The following is a 23413-nucleotide window of genomic DNA, read 5'->3' on the forward strand; positions in this document are numbered from 1 at the left end:
AGCTATTGATACTTTAGAAAAATAAAAATATACATAACCCATAATCCATGCAATCAATGATAAAATTTCAGGGTATTTTCTTCTAGCTTTTATCCCATATGTATTTTCTTTTCCCCCATCATCAGTTTTATTGAAGTATAACAATCCTATATAATAAAAGGCTAATATGCAAATCGACCAAATGGCAGAATGACATGCACTGACCACTGGGGGCAGACGCTCAATGCAGGAGCTGCCTCCTGATGGTCAGTGCGCTCCCACAGGGGGAGCGCCGCTCAGCCAGAACCAGGCTCATGGCTGGTGAGTTCAGTGGCGGTGGCAGGAGCCTCTCCCGCCTCCATGGCAGTGCTAAGGATGTCTGACTGATGGCTTAGGCCCGCTCACCATTTAATATTGGGGAACGGGCCTAAGTCGTTGGACATCTCCCAAGGGCTCCTGAAGTGCAAGAGGGTGCAGGTCCTAACTGCCCTCCCCTGCAGGCCTGATCGCCCACAACTACCCTCCCCTGCCGGCCATCTTTGACCACATGGGGCGGCCATCTTGTGTGAGGGCATGAGGGTCAATTTGCATATTACCTCCTTATTATATAGGAAGTTGAGAAGTGTATCCTCCTCTCCTATTTTCTGTAAGAAGTTGGATAAAATTGGTATTTTTCTTCCCTAAATATTTAGAAGAACTCAAGACATCTGGGCCCAGAGTATATCTTTAAAGGAAGATTTTAAATCACTAATTCAATTTTTTACATTGATTTAAGACTATTACATTTTTATATTTATTCTTGGGTCGGTTTTGGTAATGTGTTTTTTAAGGGATTTGCCCATATCAATCTAAGCAAATTTATCAGTATAAAATTGTCTCCTTAACATCATTTCAGGGTCTGTAGAATCAATAATAATTCTGCTCATCTATTTCTGATCTTTATTCTCTTTTTATAATCAGTCTAAAATCAGCCCTTGTTTGATTTCTGTATTGTTTTTCTACTTTCTACACTGATGTCTATTCTTTATCATTTCCTTTCTTCTACTTACTTTAAACTCAATTAGCTCTTTTTCTAATTTCCTAGGGTAAAAACTCAGATCACTGATTTAGATCTTTCTTCTTTTTCAATTTAAAATTATAAATTTCCCTCTAAGCACTGCTTTTGCTGCATCATACAAATTTTAATGTTATATTTTCGTTACCATTTAGTTAAAAATATTTAATAATTTCTCTTGTGATTTCTTCTTTGACCCATGAATTTAGAAGTGTGTTACTTAATTTCAAAATATTTGGAATTTATCTTGATATCATTTATTTCTAATTCTATTTCATTGAAGTTACAGAACATACTCTGTATAATTTTCAGCCTTTTGAAATTTATGGAGAGTTGTTTTATGGTCAAATACATGGTCTAGACCAGTGACAACACCATACATGTACTTGAAAATAATGGGTATGCTGTAACTATTGATTGTGATGTTTTAGAAATGTCAATTATGGTAAGGTGGTTGATAGTGTTCTTCACAGTTGTAAGCCATTTACCCTATAGTCAGAATAGGAGTGTGGATGGAAGGAGGGTGCAATGGGGAGAGAATAACAAATATATGTAACCTTCAGAAGAAAACAATCACCATCTAAAATAAACATAACAGCCCTGACCGGTTTGGCTCAGTGGATAGAGCGTCGGCCTTTGGACTGGAGGGTCCCAGGTTCGATTCCAGTCAAGGGCATGTACCTTGGTTGCGGGCACATCCCCAGTAAGGGGTGTGCAAGAGGCAGCTGATCGATGTTTCTCTCTCATTGATGTTTCTAACTCTCTATCCCTCTCCCTTCCTCTCTGTAAAAAATCAATAAAATATATTTTAAAAATAAAAATAAATAAATAAATAAATAAATAAATAAATAAATAAATAAAACAAACATAACATAAAAGTAGGCAAAAAACAAAACCCAAATAAAACTAACATTAAGGAAAATAAAAAAAAAATATCTTGAAGAAAAGAAAATCATGTTCCTGGACCAAAAACTACTATTAGATTGCCGTGTCATAGACTTATCTATGGTTCTCCACCTATTCAAATAACCAAAGATTAGATTTCTGTTGACATATTTGATCTTTCCTATTTTACCATGATTATTTTTTCTTTCAAGTTTAAAATTTAATTTGTTGATTTTTCTCCATTTTAAAAACCAAATAAAAGCTTTTAAGGTTATATATTTTCTACTAGTAAATAGCTGTAGCCATGATTTGTTTGTTTAGATAGTTACAGTTATTAGATTAAGATTTCTTATTACAACTATATTTCTTTTTCCCCTTGTACTTAACAAAAGCTTTTTTGGTATGTTTTTGGGTCCAAGGTTAAATGTTGTTACTGATACTTAACCAAGTATTCTAATTGTACTTGGATTCTTTCTCTCTCTAGTCAAAGACCAAAATAAAAAAAAACGAATCCCTTGGGTACATTAAGATGGAACAAAAACCTTAGTAAGGGTTAAAGGCAAAAGAAATACATTATGCACTAAAAGGGCTACCATAGTGGGCAATCATTATTCAGTTTTTTAATAAGTGGTGTTTAGGATAAATTTATACATATGGAGTATATATCCTATATAATAAAGAGGTAATATGCAAATTGACCCTCACGCCCTTGCACAAGATGGCCACCCCCATGTGGTCAAAGATGGCTGCCACAAGATGCCAGCAGGGGAGGGTAGTTGTGGGCGATCAGGCCAGCAGGGGAGGGCAGTTGGGAGTGACCAGGCCTGCAGGGGAGGGAGGGCAGTTAGGGGTGACCAGGCTGACAGGGGAGGGCAGTTAAGGGGCCACCAGGCCAGCAGAGGAGGGCAGTTTGAGGGGACCAAGCCTGCAGGGAAGGGCAGTTGGGGGCGAGATCAGGCCGGCAAGGGAGGGCAGTTGGGGGTGACTCGGCCGGCAGGGGAGGGCAGTTGGGGGCAATCGGGCAGGCAGGGGAGCAGTTAGGTGTCGATCAGGCTGGCAGGGGAGTGGTTAGGGGGTGATCAGGCTGGCAGGCAGGCAAGCGGTTGGGAGCCAGCAGTCCCAGATTGTGAGAGGGATCCCAGATTGGAGAGGGTGCAGGCTGGGCTGAGGGACACCCTCCCAGTGCACGAATTTCGTGCACCGGGCCTCTAGAATATATATAAAATGAGGCAGATATCAATTTATGATTGGACAAGAAAAACACTATAAAAGTCATTATCCAAGTAAAAATGACACTTAAAATGACATAAAAATTCCTTACTGAAAACATCTCAAGACACCATGTAAATAAAAGCTCACTGAAAAATACTACCTCCCAGAAAATGGTGACTACTGAGACAAGAGGAAACTCACCATAGAACTTGGACTTAGCCAGGATACTACCACTAATGCAAAATCCGTCCTTTCGGTTACTAACATAAAAGGCAGATATTGGTGGGTGATGGGACACCTATTGAACACAGGAAAAAAACACAGAATTTATTAAGAATATTATTGTACTATTATCAAAAAGTCAAGTTTTAAAAACACACTCTATTAATAAAGAAGAAAGATTTGGTAAGTAGTAAAACTAAATATTGATGATTATAATAATCAGCCTCTAAGATGTCTCCCAAGGAATCTCACCTCCCAATATGCAAATCATTAGGTGGGGTCCTCTTACACCGTACCAAAGTTGGTTTATGTGGAAGTGATAGCATGTCACTTCTCAAATTAGGTTATAATACAGCACCCGTCTTGATGTGTGTGTCTCTCAGATAATCAGCTCTAAAAAGCCAGCTTGCATATTGTGAACAAACCAATGGAGAGGGCCCATATAGTGAGGAACTAAGTCCTATTGTCAAAAGCTATGTGATGAACTTGAAAGTAGAAACTTCTATCCCACTTAAGCCTTCAGAGGACTGCAAAGCTGGATGACATCTTGACTGCAACCTCTGAAGACCCTGAGCCAGAATCACCCAGCTGAGGAGCCCCAGATTCCTGAACCTCATTGTATGAGATAATAAATGTTACTTAAGCCATTAAGTTTTGGCAGTAATTTGTTATACAAAAATGGATAACCAGTGGCGATTCTTCATATAAATTATGAATAGCTATAGAAAACTAACAAAAACTTTGACAAATATATTGTTTTAATCTAATATTTTAATATATATATATATACATCTTATGCTTTCTGAAATGAGACAAAGCTAAAGTCAATTAAACTCTTCTCAAGCTTCTCAATTTAGAGAAGAATTATAGTGAAATAAAATGTAAGGTGTTCTAATCATTAATTTAAAAAGTTAATACAGATATGTGGTTTCAATCTGAGAGATATATTAAAATTCTAGGGAAGAGGAAGGTTTTTCAAATGCCACATGGTCTCCTCATCCTCCTTACAATACAGGTGAGAATTATTATAATAAGGATTCACTGTGATTGAAAGATAATATCACATTCGTCAGGCTTGTTAGGACAGTTTGTCGTCATGTACATTAACAATCATGAATATAGGTGTACATGAATTTAAATTAATGAAAGATTAAAACTAAGAAGTATCTGACTGCCTACTATATGTACAATAAAAAGAGATGTATTATGGGGAGGGTATAGATTTAAGGAGCTAACAATTCAATTTGGGAAATAAATATTTTATAAAAAGTGTTGACAGCTTAATGGATAATCACAAAATATAATACAGGAGTCTGAGGAGAGAAATCACTGGGAGCTGTAGTCATTTGGAACAAGAAAGATGAGCAGGTCAGGGTTTATTTAGATGAAGTACAGCAGAGAAGAAATATTGGGATAGAAGAATTAAATTTAAAAATACTAAGGCCAAAAAAAAGTGTAATATCAGGTTACCTAATTCTGAGTGTACAAGTTTGACTAGTTTGAAAGAGCTCAGAAAGGCATATAATTGGAAGTAAATTTAAAAAGATATGGAGGACCTTAAATGCCACACAAATGGTATAAATTTGATTTAGGATCTGGGGAAAAAGGGAAGAATTCTGGTAAAAGGATAGGGGGCAGGAAAAAAGTTATTTTTGTCACAGGATTCTATGGCTGAAATAGTAATAATTTTGAGTATGGTACTTAGTAGTACTCAGTACTAAAATGTAAAATGCTTACCAAATTTTCATTAACAATGGTTAATCAACAGTGAATTTACTGAGTTAATATTTTCCAGTAACTTCAGAATCAGTTTTGTTTCTTAAGACACATTTCTTTTTATTTTTCAAATCCTCACCTGAGGATATTTTTCCATTGATTTTTTTTTTTTTTTAAGAGAGTGGAAAGACAGAGAGAAATATCAATGTGAGAGAAACACATCGATTGGCTGCCTCCTGCATATGCCATGACCTGGGCCTGGGCCGGGAGGAGCCTGCAAGTGAGGTACGTGGCTCTTGACTGGAATCGAACCCAGGACCCTTTGGTCCGCAGGCCGATGCTCTATCCACTGAACCAAAACAGCTAGCTTAAGACACATTTCTAATACCTGTTCAGCAATATAAAAAGTTTTGCTGTTTGTTCTGGGGTGAATCCACAGACAACGAAACGTCTCACCAAGTATAGGGTTATAAGGTTTCTTCAGTCCCTAGGAAAAAAAAAATCCAAATTTAAATTATAAATACAGAAGACTCAAAATAGTTCAAACCAGTCAAGATGGGTTTAGCCGTATTATGTAGGAACTATCCTTATAAAATTTCACAGTAGGGACGTGAAATAAAGTTAAACGACTTCACTATGATAAGTATTTTGCAATTTTGCTAACTCAAGGCCTTGCAATGTAATTATTAATAAATAATCTATAGATAAAAAAATAACTCATATAAGGCTGAAAAAGGTAAAATATAAACATTACCTTTGGCTTTTTATAGAATCCTGACAAATACCATTTCACTACTTTCTTCAAACGGAAATAAGGATTTTCTTCAAGAGCAGCCCTAAATATCAATATGGTAAACACAAAAATGTTAGAGACTATATCACAAATTCTCCCTCATAGTTATTAAGTCAACAATTGACTATAAGATATGATTGAAAAGCATAATTCATATTTAAAATAGATGTCAAAAACAACCATGTACATTAGTTTGTAAGAATCAGTTTTTATAACCTGGTTACTTTTCTTCCCATTTTTCCTATTCTTTAACATGCTACCCAGGTCTTTGCTCAATTTGTTTTGAAAACTCTCCAAATCAAGATTTCTCAACTGGGGTTCTGCAGAACCCTCAATGTTGCTAGAGGTTCTGTAATTGTGATTATAAAAACTAAACACAGATTTTGAGATTTGTGCACTGTTTGATACCTAGCATTTGCAATAATGGGACAATGGCCAAGCAACCTCATTAACAACTTCGTATGAGGTCTCCAGTCCCATATGTCAGAGGACCATGTCCACTTGGGAATTTAGTCTATTTTCATTTGTTGACGTTAATTAGAGGAGATCAACGGTAACTGGTGGGGCTGTAGTGCATGAAGAGGCTGATGTCAGCATCTCCCGCAGCCTCCCCAAGTATAGGATTATTTGCCTTTTTAATCCCTTGTACAAAACACTGAAGTTTCAAATCACGAAGATGGAAGATTTAAAATAATCTAAACTAATAAAAAGGTTTCTAATCCCTTTTTAGCCTTCAACCTTCCCTATGTGCTATCAACTGATTTTGCAGAGTGAACGAACTCTACCAATATAACAGGTAATCAAAAAAGAATTTTCATTTTAAAGAAAAAAATTTTTAGAAGTCCCCACTCAGCTACCCCCTTGCCTTTTTGCTGATGCAAAAACATTGCAAAACATTGATTGTGTAAGTCAGAAGTAAATTCTACTGTGAAGTTAGTGCATCTGTTATTTATTTATTTATTTTACAATTTAACTTTTTTTAATACTCTTTAAGCATGTCTGAAGATCCAGTGTGCTGATTTTTTAAGATGAGGTATAAGATTAAAGAGGCTAGAGCTATGCTTACTGACAACTATGCCAAGTTGAATGGTTGCACTTTTTGGGAGTTAACAATCTTCTGATTGCTCTCTTCATATCTTGACTTAATCTCTCTTACTACAATATTTTATTTTATATTTTACATACACATAGGACACACAGTTCAAAACTCAAAGCAATATAAAAAAAAGTATACATTAAAAAAAGTATACATGTCTTGCTATTGTCCCATCTTCCCCTGCTCTTCCTACTAGCTTTTAAAAAATAAAGTTTTTTTTTAAGCATAAAGAAGCCATCTAGTCTTTTTTTTTTTTTTAATGTATTTTTATTGGTTTCAGAGAGGAAGAGAGAGGGAGAGATAGATAGAAACATCAATGATGAGAGAGAATCATTGATCGGCTGCCTCCTGCACACACACCCCCTACTGGGGATCGAGCCCACAACCTGGGCATGTGCCCTTGAGTGGAATCAAACCCGGGATGCTCTATCCACTGAGCCATACCGACTAGAGCTGTAGTCTTTTTCTTTAAAAAATAAAAAGTACCAAACTACACACATTCTTCTGTATCTTGCTTTTTACACACACACACACATAATGCTGAAGGTCCCTTCTTATCAGTTTATATGGTTCTTCCTTATATGTAGAAGCACTAGACATTACTTAACTGTCAGCTGTGGCTGGACACTTGAGTTAACCAATCTTATACTATTACAGGCCCTGCTGAAACAACCTTGTATATACATGTCATTGTGCATATGCAGAGCTATATCTGTGGGAATTATTCCCAGAAGCAGGATTACTGGGTCAAGGGATTGAATGCATCTCTAATTTTGGTAAGTACTTCCAGGTCCTCTTCAAAGGCACTGTGCTAGTTTACCTCGCCCAGCAGCAGTGCAGGAGTGAATGCTGCACACAGCCTTGGCAATAAAATAGCGTGTTGCCAAAAAGTGCAAATTTCCAATTTGAGAATAATGGGCATCTCTCAAGATCTTACTGTGATTCACAGGAACCTTCCTCACACTCTAAGAGAAATGAATGTCTAGACAGATAAAAGAAAGAAATATAATAAGATACAAGGCAGAACTGGGGCATTAAAGGTTTTGGACTTCTGGTCAATGTGATAAAAAATAGTATGTTATAGTTTGAATCTGCATTTTTCTTATTTTGTGTGAGGTATGTATGTTTAAGGAATAGTCATTTCCTCCACTCCTTTACTATTAGGCTGTTGATCATTTTCAATCACTTTGTAAGAGCACTTTTTGTTTAAGGGAGATAAAAACTTTGTGTATGATCTAATTTGCAAAAATCTCCCACAATTTATCAATGATCTTTTGATTCAGCTTATGATTTTGGCAATGTTTATTAATACAACTAACAGACTAATAATGCAACCAGTAAACTGAATACAGATATTGAAGCAGGATCTAAAAATCAGGTCACAGGGCCAGAACTTAGAAACACAGTGCCTTGCAACACCATTGTAGCTGGAACTGGGGTGCAGGTAAAACTTGGAAACATACAAAGTTGCTGTCTTTTACTGGTTCTCCAAACAAGTATTGGAACAGAGGTGGACAGTTCCTTCTATACCTCCTTTATGCCTGACTTCTTCAGAATCGGCTGGCAGGGAAAAAAGCAAAGACAAAAGTGGTGATTTATGCCAAGAGCCAACAATTGGTGGGGCATTCTGGATCCGGAAAGCTGCACATGTCTTAAAGGCATGCAGAGAGGTGCAGAGAGGATAGGTATAAACAAAAGCACAAGCCACAGGGTGGGACCTGAACAGGGCTGAAGTGGGGAGAACAAAGAATGCCAACCACCTCTCCCTGGGTTAGGTCAGCAAAAGGTCAGGGAGCCTGTGATAGCAGTGCTGTCGGATGAGGGTAAAATTCTTGTCCTCCTAAAGCTCGTGATCTCTTAACTCAACTGAAAACAGCATACTAAAGAATTAAATATGTTTCTTACTTCTTAAGGTCAACTACAGAGTGGTGAAGAAGAGAGTGATTATCTCATTAGAGCCCCATTTTGGTAAGGCATGACCACTGAATAGCAATCTGGGAAATCTCTAAGAAATAAGAATTTACTTACTCAGACAGAAAATCTGCATGATAGTAATAATCTGAAAGTTTATCCAGGAAAGAACGAGGTTCCAAAATAAATGTAGGCAGAACCACCCTGGACAGGTCCATACCAGGACGAACTTGTTTCAGCAGTGTCCAGATAAGGCTTTTGTTTTCTTCAGACACAGTTTCTGTTTGAGAAGCCTCACCTGCCTTCAGCAATTAACAAAAAATATTGAAATATTATATTTATTTCAGACACATAGATGTGTAGAAAAGACAGCTAATGTTGAAAACCAGAACTCTCTATCTGACCATTTCAAGCATTCTTAAAATGTGAAAACAACCCATTAAATAATAAAGTCTATAGCTATAAAATTTAGCTAAAAAGGGTATTTGCAAAAGATATCAAAGTGAATGATATATACAAAGACTCTATTACAAAAATAGTATACTCCATTGTAATATATTTACCTCTATGCACTTGCAATAAACAACAAAGTTATAAACTCAAGTTTCCTGCATTTTACTTGTACCTGACAATGACATCTAGCAGCATCCTATTTCAAAAGCAAACTTGAAGAAAATGTAAACTTTAAATTTAATAGAATATATTCATATTTGTGTAAATATTGTTTTTAGTTGTTTATAAATCCTGATATATTTCATATGTATACAACTTTTGAAATAAAGTTGGTATAGAAATATTCTTTTGGGAAAATAAGCAATAGGTCAAACAAATAATGTATTCAATTTCATTAGAATTAGAAAACCCAAATCTCTGAAAATCACAGACTTTTACCTCTCCGAGTTCCTCATGACTCTGTTCAGTGTAGGTGGTCTCCTTTAGAGGCTCAACAGGCTCAGGTTCGATGTATGAGTCATCTTGCCTTTCTGATGTATCTGTGTCACTGTCTTCACTTTTCCCCATCACCTCATTGTCAGACTCATCATGCTCTTGATCATTTTCTTTATCGGATTTATCAGAATACATATCTTGGTCCTTAAAATGCTGTCGTTCAATTTCACTATCATTTAACCTTAAGGAAAAGAATTATTAGAAGGAAAAATAAAAGAGGTTAAGAATATGTAATTTATAAATAAGAATGATGTGTAACATTTACTGAGAATTTATTATGTGTCGGGCACCATTCTTAATGTTTTATATAGTTTTACTCATTTAATCTTCAAAATAACCATATGAGATTAGTAAATGGCACAGAGAAGTTAAGGAAAAATCTGGGGAAATGTTAAAGATGAACTCTTTGTCTCTCTACCACTTGAGGCTAAAACTGTCCAAAAGCAAAATTTTAGACAATCTGTTGCTGACTTTTTTTCTTAGTTTTGTAGTCATCATCACTTGAGTCAAACTCATTGTCACTTCTGGTCTGAAGGAAAACTTCAAGTTAAGATCATCAGATAAATTATCAAGTGAACTCAAATGAAGTTATGACTTTCCACCTGTAAAGGTCGCCAAAGTCACTCAAAATAAGTATAAGACAAGAAAATGTGAAAGGTAATAATTATAGCTACTTAATACTTAACTGATAAAATAATCGAGAAAAAAGTTCAGGGAGAATTGGAAATGAAAATATTAGTTTAAGGAAATAAACCTGTAACCTAAAATTGATATGCTCCTATAACCAATCCTGTTTATCCTAACCCCAAAGTGATTAGGGTCAATAATCTATACAAAAGAAGAATTAAAAAAACCTTACTTCCAGAATTAATTTTTTTAAAAAAACTTTTTATTTAGGAAAGTATTTATGGGTTTCATTTAGCATAAAAATCTTATAGGGATGAACACTTAAGTACTTTAAAAATGAATACACGATGCCATTATATACCATTGACATTTTAGCAATGCTGAGGTAATAACAGAGCAAAGAAGTCCTATTTAATTCTGATGTTAGTCTCCATTTTTCCAAAATCTTCATTTGTTTGGATTTTAACCAGATAATTTCTAACAGGAATTCATTTTTACATTCATATTACTTTCTTTCTTTTACTTTATGATCATATTTTTTAAAAAGTAGTCTAAAATTGCTCTCCTTAACCTCTTACAATCTGGTCTTCACTCCCTTAAATCAAGTGACTCTGTTCCCTCAAAAGTCACAAATGATGGCTTAGTTAACAAACCCAATGTCCTTATCTAATTTTTACCTCCTTTGACTTCTCTGCATTACTGAACTTAGATGATAATTATTTTCCTTGAAATAGTCTTAATGCGTGGGTTCCATTTAATTGTAGCTCTACTTTTTAAGCTCTCTGATCCCTCTTATTCCTTCTACCCTTAAATATTTTCATCTTCCTTGGCTCTTTTTTATTCTCTCTATTCTCTCTCCTTTGGCAAGCTATCAAATTTCTATTTGATATCCACACCCATGCATTCAGGAATAAGCTTTAGACCCATGTTTTTAAATGCTTGGCTGACATCATCTATGTCTAGGGACTTACGCATCTTCAACATGTATAATATTTAATAAATTATTATCTCCCAAACATGGTCTTTTGTTTTATTTTACCATCATCTTCCCTATCACTCAGGCATAAAGCTTGGTAATCTTTAACTTCACCAACTCCCTGTCCCTTACTTCCAAGCAGATTCTCACTCCTCATCTCTGCATCATAGCTCACAGCTCATTTTCTGTCATCCAGCCAAAATGAACATGTTGATATGTTGATTCTACTTTTGCAAAAATCTGTTACATTGATGCTCTCCCTGATTCCCTAGAAGAATGTTATGTCTTCATCCTATAAATTCTCTTGATCCTGTGTTACCCTAAAGCTTGTCTCCTTTGGTTGCTTATGTTATTCTTTTCTTTCTACTATTTATTGCTGCCTGGCATTTTATAGGATTCAAATAAAACAAAATATCTCTTCAGGATCACATAGCTAATAAACTGTTACACTGGATTCAAATTTAAGATCATATCAGATTCATCTCCCTATCCAAAATTATACAGAAACGTGTATAGTATCTTACACAGAAAACAGGCTTCAAATTTTTAATGAATAAATATGTGAATTGAATGAATTGTTAAGATCCCCAAATAAGAGCATTTAAAGATTACCTGGTATTCAACAAAAACAATGAATGTTTTATAGCTGAAGAGCTTCAATGAAAAAATTTCAGGAAGAGGCCCCAACAAACATCCATTCCTATATAAATTGTGCTCCCACCCCCAATCTTTTCCCATTCAGGCTTTTGTTCTGAGGATTAAGATAAAACTCCAGATTATAATTCTGCAAAGAAAGGATGTAAAAGGTCAGGTAATGGAAATTTTCAAAGAGAGTGAAGAAAAAGAGTCAAGCAAAAGGATAAAGAAAAAAAAAAAAAGTTCCGCTCAGGTTACATGGAGGAGAATAGCAGTCTAACAACTTTCAGGAGAGTAATCCAATGCCCATAGTAATAAGTGGCTGTAGAGCAGAAATTGAGCATTGATGCAAGGGAGGAAAAGGGGAAGTCTAATGTTTTTCCTACAAAGCAACAAAAGAAATCTGAACCTCAAGGAAAGTATTGTTTCCCTGAAGATTTTTTTTTTTTTAATTAACTACTGTAAATTCTTCAGGCGATAAAACCAAAGTAAGACACAGTTCCAACTCAAAGCACAATATCATAGGAGAATTCCGCAAATACCAGAAAGAATTAAGTCAAGTACCATTACAAAAAAAAAAAAAGTGCCATTACAGAACAGCAATAGAAGGCCAGATATTTCATGGTTAAGAGGCATGAAAGTTGTTGCATATAAGATTTGAATCGGTCTTAAAGAATACGTAGTCTTATGACAAGAGAAAAGAGCAAGGTAGACTTTCACATATGATATAATGTTTGAGGTCAGTCTTGAAGAATACATAGTCTTTTGATGGGAGAAAAGAGCAAGGTGGACTAGAAATCATTCTTAATGAAGGGAACACCATGCACAAAGACAAGGCAGACAGCATGATTGCATTTGGGAAATAACAAGTAATTCACATTAGCACTACAAAAATTCTAGGCCTACCAATTAATCTAGTGAATTACATGGTCTCCAAAGTAATTACCAAATTAGGGGCAATATCTACTTACTGGAAGTTGTCACCACTGTGAAGATTGTTAGCACGTAATAAGCCATACAAAGTCACATGTGTGCTCTCTGATGAAATGCTCAGGTCATGTTCCTTCCCTTCCCTGATCATTGTACGTTTAAGAAGACTAGAACATTTCAAAGCCAACTCCAAAGCATCCATCCAGCACCTTCCTAGAAGAACACAGATTCATAAGCAGTATAATTCAAGAAACTACACAAGCTAGCATCCATCTTAATGTAACACTGTTATTAGCCTTTAGGCATACTATTATTTCTCTGAGAAACATGCACCGGAAAAGTTACTTTGAACATAAAGTCTTACAAGGATTTCTAAATGTGATTTTTCAGTTTACCAAGTGTTTTTTACATACTAAGTATCTAGAAACTATTGGTAAACGAATAGAATATAGCACACATTGGTAAGTATACCTAGTGAAAATACATGTGTTTTATTTTTAAATTTTAGAACATTAACATATAGTATAATTTGAAGGTACCAAAAAGGTACATAAAATATACTGAAGGGGTTATGTTTGTATTATAAACTAACTAAAAAATGTTTTATTGATAGTGGGTCTATTCCCAGGTTTAGCATCCATTTTACTCATATGTATAAAAAATTTTAAGTCAGGGAAATGCGTGTACAATACTGTCATTACTGCCATATTAGTTAGTAGAAACATTATTAACTTTATTTTTTAAATTGAAATTTAGAACTATAATTAGCAGAAAAAAATGTTACTTTCACTTAAAATCCTCATATATTTGTTTCAGCACCTGCTGGAAATATCAGCCAAATAAAACACTTTCATAACAAATACTTGTGCCTATGATAATTTAATTTTAAAAATAGTCATTTGGTACAAGTAAACTCTGGAAGGTTACAAGATTCCTTAGGCTAAGCTAGTTTAAACTATAAAATATAAAACTGCGACAGAAATCCATTAACAATTAGTAAAGTTTTAAAGTTACCTTGATTTCAAATAAGTAAGTTTTGCTCTCCCTGTATTTGCTTCAGGAATTATGTATTACGTTAATAAGTGCAGAACAACAGTTTGTAATCAAATGTTTATATTTTAAAAAAATTGTAACAGTGTGTCTTAAAAATGTTAATAATTAGTGATAAAAAATAGTATTAAATGTACCTTTAAAATGATAAAACTTAATGAGTTACCACAGAGAACACTAACCAAATCAAGAAGGTGTTAACATGTCAGTGAAGGATAAAGAAGAAACTCAAGGCTGCTAATTCATCATTTAATTATACAATGCCTCCTTCCTATCGGATTCCTCTGTTTTCTACCAAGTTAATGATATATTTGATGTTCTAAGCAATTGATGATTACAATACTTCTGCTGCAAATACCATACTAAAGACAGATTTTCCCAAAGGAAAACACACAGTGGAATATAAATAAACCTTTTAAAATGAGACCAAAATCCAATCCATCAAAACCTGTATTTACCATCTGACTCTGAAGTAGCTCGGATGATCAAGTAACTGCTAGGTAAGGGCTGAGTTATGGATCCAACTGCTTCACCTTTTGGACCCTTAAAATAAACAAAATAAAAATAAGCAAAATAAATGGCATATAGTATTATAATATCTTGACTTTACATTATCTATTATTATTAATAACAATCTAAATTAGCCATGGATTATAATTAAAAGCAAACAAGATTTAATTTCATTCTTCTTGAGAAAACAAATGTTGAGTATTAAGGAAAGTTTTCCTTTTCCAACAAATATACCTCCTTACCAAAAAATTGAACAACTTATAGTTATCATTAGTTAAACATTATTTCTGTACATTGTTCACACTTAAAGGAAAATCTAAAATTCACCTTACGAGACAAAATTTTAATTTAACAGAGAATTTCCATCTCACATGTACTACTAGAAAAAACACTTAATTTCTACATCCTATAAAGAAACAGCTGGAAAGAAAAAAACAGCTGGAAATATAGCTATAATTTATAAGCAAAAAAAAAAGAATTTTTACTAAGTCTAGGGAAAAATAAAGCTCCATTTATAAGCAGTAATATATTTATTTATAAATATCAATTATAAAAGCTAATTTTAAAGACATTTTATTGTTGTTGGCTGGGGTTGTTTTAGAAGTATACAACACCAAGAGCTCTACAGTAATTATTATCATCAAGGCTAATCTTAGAAGGACATAGTTCTTATTTGAAAAGAAAAATCTGAGGATTCAATTTATAGTATAATTTTGATTGAAAAGCATAATTTTCAAGTTCTCAGATCAAGGAATAAAATGAACTTTAAAAAGTATAATCATTACAAAGTAAAGATGCAGAGTCAAAATTTAAAAATAGAAAAATCAATATGATTTTAACAAATCTTCTAAAATCCCTTGGGTATTTTCAAATAGCTTTATAATTTACTAGAGGCCCGGTGCAGGAAATTCGTGCATGGGGGAGGCTTTTCCCTCAGCCCAGCCTGCACCCTATCCAATCTGGGACCCCTTGAGGGATGTCCGACTGCCTGTTTAGGCCTGATCCCACTGGATCAGGGCAGTCGAACATCCCTCTCACAATCCAGGACTGCTGGCTCCCAACTGCTCGCCTGCCTGCCTTCCTGATTGCCCCTAACCGCTTCTGCCTGCCAGCCTGATCACCCCTAACCACTCTCCTGCCAGCCTGCTCGACGCCTAACTGCTCCCCTGCCGGCCCGATTGCCCCACCTGCCCTCCCCTGCATGCCTGGTCACCCCTAACTGACCTCCCTTGCCAGCCTGGTCACCCCTAACTGCCCTCACTTGTTGGCCTGGTCCCCTCCAACTGCCCTCCCATGCAGGCCTGGTCCCCCCCAACTGCCTTCCCCTGCAGGCCTTGTCCCTCCCTAATGCCCTCCCCTGCTGGCCCGGTCACCCCCAACTGCCCTCCCCTGCAGGCCTGGGTCTCCCCACCAACTGTCCTCCCCTGCAGGCCTGATCATCCCCAACTGCCCTCCCTTGCAGGACTGGTCCCCCCTAACTGTTCTCCCCTGCAGGCCTGATTGCCCCCAACTGCCCTCCCTTGCAGGCCTGGTCCCTCCCAATTGCCCTCCCCTGCTGGCCATCTTGTGTCCACATGGGGGCAGCCATCTTGTGTTGGAGTGATGGTCAATTTGCATATTACTCTATTATTAGATAGGATGAGACAGTTCCTAGAACCAGTATAGAGTAGTAACTAGTCAGACTGTCTGGGTTTCAACTTTGGTTCCATGCTAGAAAAATTATTAAAGTAACCTCTTTAGGCCTCAATCTCTGTCTGGTTAATAGGAGAAAACTGTATCCTCCTTAAAGTTATGAGAATTAAAAAAAATATTCCATGTAAAATGCTCAAAAGAATCCCTGATACATAGTTAAGCACTCATAAACATTATTTTTTTCTAATCATAGACACTGACCTTAAAAGTATTTAAACAATGTCCTAAGAAAGTTTTGCTTGTTGAGAATATTCTGATGCTCATGTACTTGAACAAACTTCCCTCTCACAGATAGTTAGAATGAAATGAACTTGACATCAAAATTTATTTTTTATTATTTCTTAAATTTTTTACTTATTGGTTTTAGAGAGGAAGGGAGGCGGGAGAAACATCAATGTGTTGCTCCACTTATTTATGCATTCATTGGTTGCTTCTTACGTGTCCTGACCGGAGAATGAACCCACACAACCTTGGTGTATTGGGACAATGCTCTAACCAACTGAACTACCTGGCCAGGGCTAAAAATATTTTTAATGACTTAAAATTCATTAAAATTCTTACGATTCCTAAGAGTAATAGTAAAGAATAAATGCTATATATAAAAGGTTTTAAAAGGAATTTTTTTCATTTGAGTATCATATGATATATAAATACCACAAGCTGTATGGATTACATTCTTTCCCCTGTGGGAAGTGTCTAATTCCAGAATGGAACTAACTCTGTAATCCTAAATTTATTCTTCTCTCTAGGCTACTGAAATAAAGGCAAAAAGTCCAGTTTTTTTCCTATGTATATGTATATTGCCCAATTAAGCAATACCAAAAATATTTAAAAGCTGAAGTTACTTTTTCTTAGTGCTAATCTCAATTAGGTGATTTTCCTTAAAGGAGTTCTAAACCCTTTATTCAATTGTAACTGGCCTTCTTTCAAATTAAAACAATGGTGGCTTTGTAAAGACTTAAACTAGGCTCAGACACATTTATTCTGTTAGCATGTATTGCACATCTACTGTTTGTAGAATTTCTTGGTAGTTAATCAAAATAAGGCTTTACTATTTTCCTGATTAAGTTTCTGCTATTATAACACAGGAGTGACCACAGTAATGGTATTTAGTTATAAAGCATTTGAGCTCCATCTTCAAAGAACATTGCCTCTCAAGAGTAAGAAAGACTGTGATTGCTTATACTTACCACATATTTACATTACTACAGAAAAAACTTACAAAAATAAATGGCAGCTTCTGTTCTATGGTACCTTACAGTTTTGACAAACAGAAAAACAGTAAATATGATACAACATTACAAAGCAAAATTATTAATTGCCATTTAAAAAAAAAAAAACAGTACAAACTGAATCCCCATGGCAAAGAGATAATAAACGATATAAGGTAAAAAATTTTTTCTGGAGAAATGTTTTAAGTTAGATCTTAAAGGTAAACAAGAACATTTGATGCACATTTCATTGTGGGTAGGGACAGAGGAATAATACCCTTAAAAACAAATAAATTTATAAGTGCTGGCACAGAATAGCAACCATTAGATTAAGTGAAGTGTCTCAGCTCTACTCACAGATTACCATCTTTACTTTTTACCTATATAACAAGTACTTACCTTCACTGCCCAAATAGATTGCTCCAAAGGATGAAAAAGTTTGAAACAAAAGCCATCCTTTTTTGATGGGCGCTCAATGATTTCACAGGCATTCAGAAGGACTGTTCCTACCCATTGACCATTTTTTTGGGTTTTATAGATCAGTAGCACCCCAGGTTTCAAAACACACCACAACTTGGTCCAGCTCTTTAGAGTACCACGTATCTACAGAAAATAAGTATAAGAAATAAGGCTCTGTTTTTCTCTTTCTGCTCTACAAAATGTAAACTGAATAATGGCAAATAGGATGTTTTAATTTAAAATTTCTAGAAAATGTACATGTTAAAGTCAATAGATATTTTTTTTAAATCTACTAAATGGCAAGCACTAATAATAAATATAAAAATAGCATGACTCCTGCTTCTGAGGATCTTAAATTCTAGTGGGAGACTGGGTCACCAGTTTCAAAATACTGTACTAAGTAGAATGGTTTTTCTAACCTTCTAGGTTAGGTAAGGGACTATTAAAATACTTGTAGCCCTGCACACGAGCCAGTAGCTCGCTGCCGCCCTCCAATAGCTCTCCGCCCGCTGCCCCGCTCTCCTGTAGCCTCCCCCCCCCGCCTCTCCCCCCATAGCTTGCTGCCCTGCCCCCTCCTGTAGCTCTCTGCCACCCGCTTGTAGCTCGCTGCCCCACCCTCCTGCTGATCCGTGATCCGGTAGTTACGACGTCGGTCGTTACGCGTCAAGGCATAACGACCATTTGCATATTACATCTTTATTATATAGAATGCGTTCCTAATAGTCTCCTCTTAGCATCTGTAACAGCTGTAATTTTATTTCTGTGAGTATAAGATTATCCTACCTTTTAAGATCTTACCCCCTTACCACTACATAAAGTGCTGCAAACACTGCTAACACACACCAAAAATTCCCTAAATTTGGTGAGTGGTATAAAAAGGGAATAACATCCTCTATCCCTAAAATCACCTTCTCTAAATTACTCCATTGTTAGTAATTACATAAAGTGTGCCATATAAACTTCTTGGGTAAATTTTAAAACACAAGTCACATAACTCTCTCTCTAGTCTTATAAAATGTTCCTCATCCTAGGGTTTAATGCTATGTAAAAAAAGTAGTCTATAGCTAGCTTTTCCTATTCCATTTCTGTAATCCATTAAAAGTGTTTCTATGTAAGTCACTGAATTCACAGTACTGAAAAGGATACTAATATAATATTAAAATTAAAGACTAGGAATTATCCTCAGTTTTATTTACTGTAAAACATCCGTTCTCTCAAATAGGCATACCACAGTAACTTTAGACAAGAAAAATTTAGAAAGGGGGAGTTTGGAATTAGACATGAAGAAAAGAGAAAATCTTTAAGAAAAAGTATGCATATATGTAAAAGAGATAGAAAGGTAAGAGTTATTCTGAGATAAGATTCTAGATCTTAGAGATGTGATAGTAAAACATGGATGGTAAATTATCAGAATGCAGGTAGGATTTAGACAGTCAGCCAGAGGAAGCATTAGGGAGTTTTAGGAACTGGTTGGGAAAATCCAATGTCAAAAAGACAAGAGTAGGTTTAGCTCTGAAAAACCCAAGTGAGATCTAGAGTTTGAAGTCTTTTAAGTAAAGCCAAAATTAGAAGTGTTTTCAGCACAACATTGAAGAAGACCCTAATATTACTTGAACTCTCAGGGAAACCAGCACTAGACTCGTATGTTAGTAAGAGAACTTCAATGACAGATCTCTTAAAGATTTTAGATTGGTGATTATACCAACTCTTTGGGAAAGCACAAAGCTTTCAGGAATGGGGGAATTTTTAGGTCAATGCCAGGTACTAAAATTTCTTGAGAGTCAGGGTTTTATAAGATCATTCTCAAAGTTAGCCTTAGTCTGAAAGATTACTACCAAATATCCTCCTGATAAGAACAAGAGAGAGTGACTGATATGATAAAAAAAGGAAATAAAAATAAGTGGGAATAACCAGAGGCCAAAATAATAAGTCATGGAAACAGCAATATGTACATTTCTCTGAAAACTAATCCTTTTCAAATGATAATTTTTATATTAACTTTGTATCATATCTTCTCAATAATGCATATACCAAGTCTGTAAAAATACTAAATGATAATCTGAAAATAATTTTTTTTAAATCCTCAAGGATATTTTCCCATTGATTTTTAGAGAGAGTGGAAAGGAGGGAGGAGGGGGAGAGAGAGAAAAACATCAATGTGAGAGAGACCCATTGATTGGTTGCCTCCTGCACATGCCCCAACTCAGACTGGGCCAGGGATCGAACCTGCAACAGAGGTACGTGCCTTTGATTGGGAATCAATCCAGGACTCTTCAGTCTGTGGGCCAAGGCTCTTGTCACTGAGCCAAAGTGGCTAGGGCCAAAATATTTTTTTACAACATATTGATTAGACTACATAATGTCATACAAATCAAAAAGCCTTTTTAAACCAACTGCTATACATATTTGATGTTGTTGTCAAGAGAGAAAAACATTAAGGTTCCTTCTCCCCATTAATATTGGAACAGAGAACCTCTGGGATATAATTAATAGTTAGTCAGTGAAAAACAATCATCCTAGTAGTTATTTATGTCTTGCAGGATGGCTTTAGTGTACTCTGGGCTTTCTTATTCCAGTAGATAAACATCCAGCAATGAGAATTCAAGATTCAATACAAACTGACCTTCAACCAATCAGCCATGACAATAACAGAAGGATCTGTGATTGAACTGAGTAACTCCTTTGTGGCTCTTTTCTTTTCTTCTCGGTAATTTTTCTTTTGCACCTATTTTACAGAAACAATAGCAAAATTAAAAATTCATTAGAAATGGGCAATTTATTTTCAAAATATTTAGTTCTATAGAATGTAGAGTATAAAATTCTAACCCTCTTTTAGAATTCTAGCATCTTAGGATAAAAGAACTATTTTTTTCATGTTTTTTTTTTTTTTTTAAAGAACTGGTAGAATTTTTAGAGAAGTATGGTTAGAATCTAACTTCTTCTGATAACTAGTTCAGTTCTCTGTATCTTTTTAAAGAATTCTACCTTCTTAAAATTACACAATAATACATAAATACAATCTCCTGGTAAAAATTTTGAAACAACACAAATAAAGCTAAAAAGCCATCTTTCGTATACCCTATCCTATTCTAACCCACAGAATTACAGTTAACCGTTTTGAAAACACTATCCTTTTAGCCCTTTTCTATGTATAGAACCTATAAAAATATACAACTTTTGTGTTTTGAGTTTTTAAACACATTAAAAAATTGTTCTCCCATTCATTATTTTTTGGAGCATTTCCATATCTCTCTCCATTCATTCATTCATTCACTCACTCATTCATTCAATTAAATTCTCAACCAAGGATGTTTTTCCATTGATTTTTAGAGTGCAAGGGACGGGGAGAGACAGAGAGAGAGAAACACTGATATGAAAGAGACATATGGCTGGCTGCCTCCCACACATGCCCTGACCAGGGCTAGGGATTGAGCCTGCAACAAAGGTATGTGCCCTTGACTGAAATCAAACCCGAGATCCTTCAGTCCATGGGCTGACGCTCTAGCCAAACCAGCTAGGGCTCCACCTCATTTTTTCACTGCTACGTAGAATTCCTAGTATAAATAATAAGAGCTAACATTTACTGGGTATATTCTGTGTGCCAGTCACAGTTCTAAGCACTTTACATGTTTTACTTCATTTAATCTTTACAATAACCTTAGTACCCTTATTCTACAAAAGATAAAACTGAGGCACAGAGAGTAACTTGCCCAGGATCACACAGCTAGTAAGTCACAGAGGCAGGATCCAAACAGAGGCAGACTGGCTCTAAAAGACTTAACCACCATGCCATATTGCTTCTAAAATTTTTCTTAATATATTCTCATACTCATGGAAATCTTCTGTTAGCAGTTTTTTTTCACATTATGAACAATGCTGCAACGGTTTGCAACTGACAATTTTGCTGTTTCCTGATACTAACATGTAAAATATAAATAACTAAGCCAGTTCTGAGATAATTTGGAAAAGTAGCAGTGAATTAATCTAGCCTTATTATTGCTTTGTTATTATTACATGGATGGGAGAAGAATGATGGTAACCTGTCAATGATATGCATATGTTTTTTTAACTATAACACAAAATCTTCCTAGTTTTACTTAATGGTACAGAGACTGCATACAAGTAACAAAATTTTAATAATTCTACAGCCAAAAAATTGTAGACTTTTGGTCTTTATTATAATACACATATGAATTAAGAGTAGATTTAATATGGAATTATAAGTGCAAATAAATACAAGATCAAATATGGGGACGTAAAGAGGTACGAGACTACAAAGGGATCAGAGTCAATTGGAAAGGATGTGTTCCTTAGGCTCCAGGATCCATACTGCACATTTCTTAAGAGAAGCTGGAAAGCTGAACTTGTAATTGTTGAATTTTTAAAACACTGTATAGGTCTAACAAAATACAGCAGGTCCTCAAATAATGTCATTTTTGTTCAACATTGCTTCATTATAACAGTGATTAGGTGCTACAGGAACTTAACTTGTTTATATCAATTAGCCCATGGTAAAATTGGTTTTGTTATCATTTCACCTCAGTTCTAAAAATCAATTGACAATGTTAAATGAGGACTTCTGTATATTTACCCAATGGCCAAATTCAGCCCATGCATGGCCCATCAGTTAGTAAACTTGAATTTCAAAGAGCACAGTGATGTGCCTGACTGAGGACAGCTCTGCAGAGACACCTAGTACTCCACCCCAGCAGTGGCCAAGTGAGGCCTGAAAGAGCTCTGGGAGAGTCATTATGCAGCCTTTTCAGCTGACTCCAGAATGTCATACAAATATTGACATTTTTAATGTGTGCTTCTCTGGATTTTTTTCTTCTTTCAAGAAGATTCATTTACTTCTTTATCTTATTAGCCTACTTTCAAAAGCACATGCAAAGCATAATGTTAGTTATGAAATGACTGTGAAAACTAACCTTGAGAGATTCTTTTTTTGTGAGCTTGCTTGAAGCTGTACTGTCCTTCTCCGAGCCATTATAAAGTTTAGATTCAGACTAAAATCACACAGAAATTAACAACAACAAAAAATTAAAACCTTCATTTATCCTAAACATATGGTATAAAAATATTAATGTTCAAGCTAGGCTTGTGACATTCTTCCCATTTATTGCTGTGATTTCGGCAAACATTGATTTTCAAATACTGATTTTCCATGTAGTATAGTATTTGGATTTAAAAACTAATCCACATTAGGGGGATAAAACATAATAAAGAAACAAAAACAGTACTATGCTACATACTTTATGTGCACTACCTCATTTAATCCTCAAGGCAACCCCATGAGACAGTAGTATCTCCTTTTGCTAATAAGGAAATTAAGACCAAAGAGATTAAATAACTAACTTCCCTCAAGTCATACACAGCTAGTAAGTAGAAAAACTGGGATTTGTATTCTGGTTTGGCTAATTTCCAGTCTCATGCTCTTGGCCATCTCACTATACTAATTTCTCCTTTTAAAACTGTTCATATATATTCTGACTCAGACTCAAATTTA

The 23413-nt window shown here is 35.4% G+C and overlaps 1 protein-coding gene across 7 annotated transcripts in view; it reads right to left on the reverse strand.

Moving 5' to 3' along the window:
• The window catches only part of OSBPL8 (oxysterol binding protein like 8), a 190175-nt gene that overhangs the window by 28456 nt on the left and 138306 nt on the right, over window positions 1–23413 (reverse strand). For all 7 annotated transcript variants that reach the window (XM_079773455.1, XM_079773454.1, XM_079773457.1 and 4 more), the window contains 10 exons: window positions 22836–22913; window positions 20531–20632; window positions 17848–18051; window positions 14494–14578; window positions 13027–13198; window positions 9760–9997; window positions 8986–9170; window positions 5823–5904; window positions 5457–5555; window positions 3332–3428 (listed from right to left, as the gene is read on the reverse strand). In XM_079773455.1, the coding sequence (XP_079629581.1) occupies window positions 3332–3428; window positions 5457–5555; window positions 5823–5904; window positions 8986–9170; window positions 9760–9997; window positions 13027–13198; window positions 14494–14578; window positions 17848–18051; window positions 20531–20632; window positions 22836–22913 (1342 nt within the window). The remainder of the gene's footprint in view (window positions 1–3331; window positions 3429–5456; window positions 5556–5822; window positions 5905–8985; window positions 9171–9759; window positions 9998–13026; window positions 13199–14493; window positions 14579–17847; window positions 18052–20530; window positions 20633–22835; window positions 22914–23413) is intronic.

This window comes from Cnephaeus nilssonii (genome assembly GCF_951640355.1).
Source record: "Cnephaeus nilssonii genome assembly, chromosome: 6".
NCBI lineage: Eukaryota > Metazoa > Chordata > Mammalia > Chiroptera > Vespertilionidae > Cnephaeus > Cnephaeus nilssonii.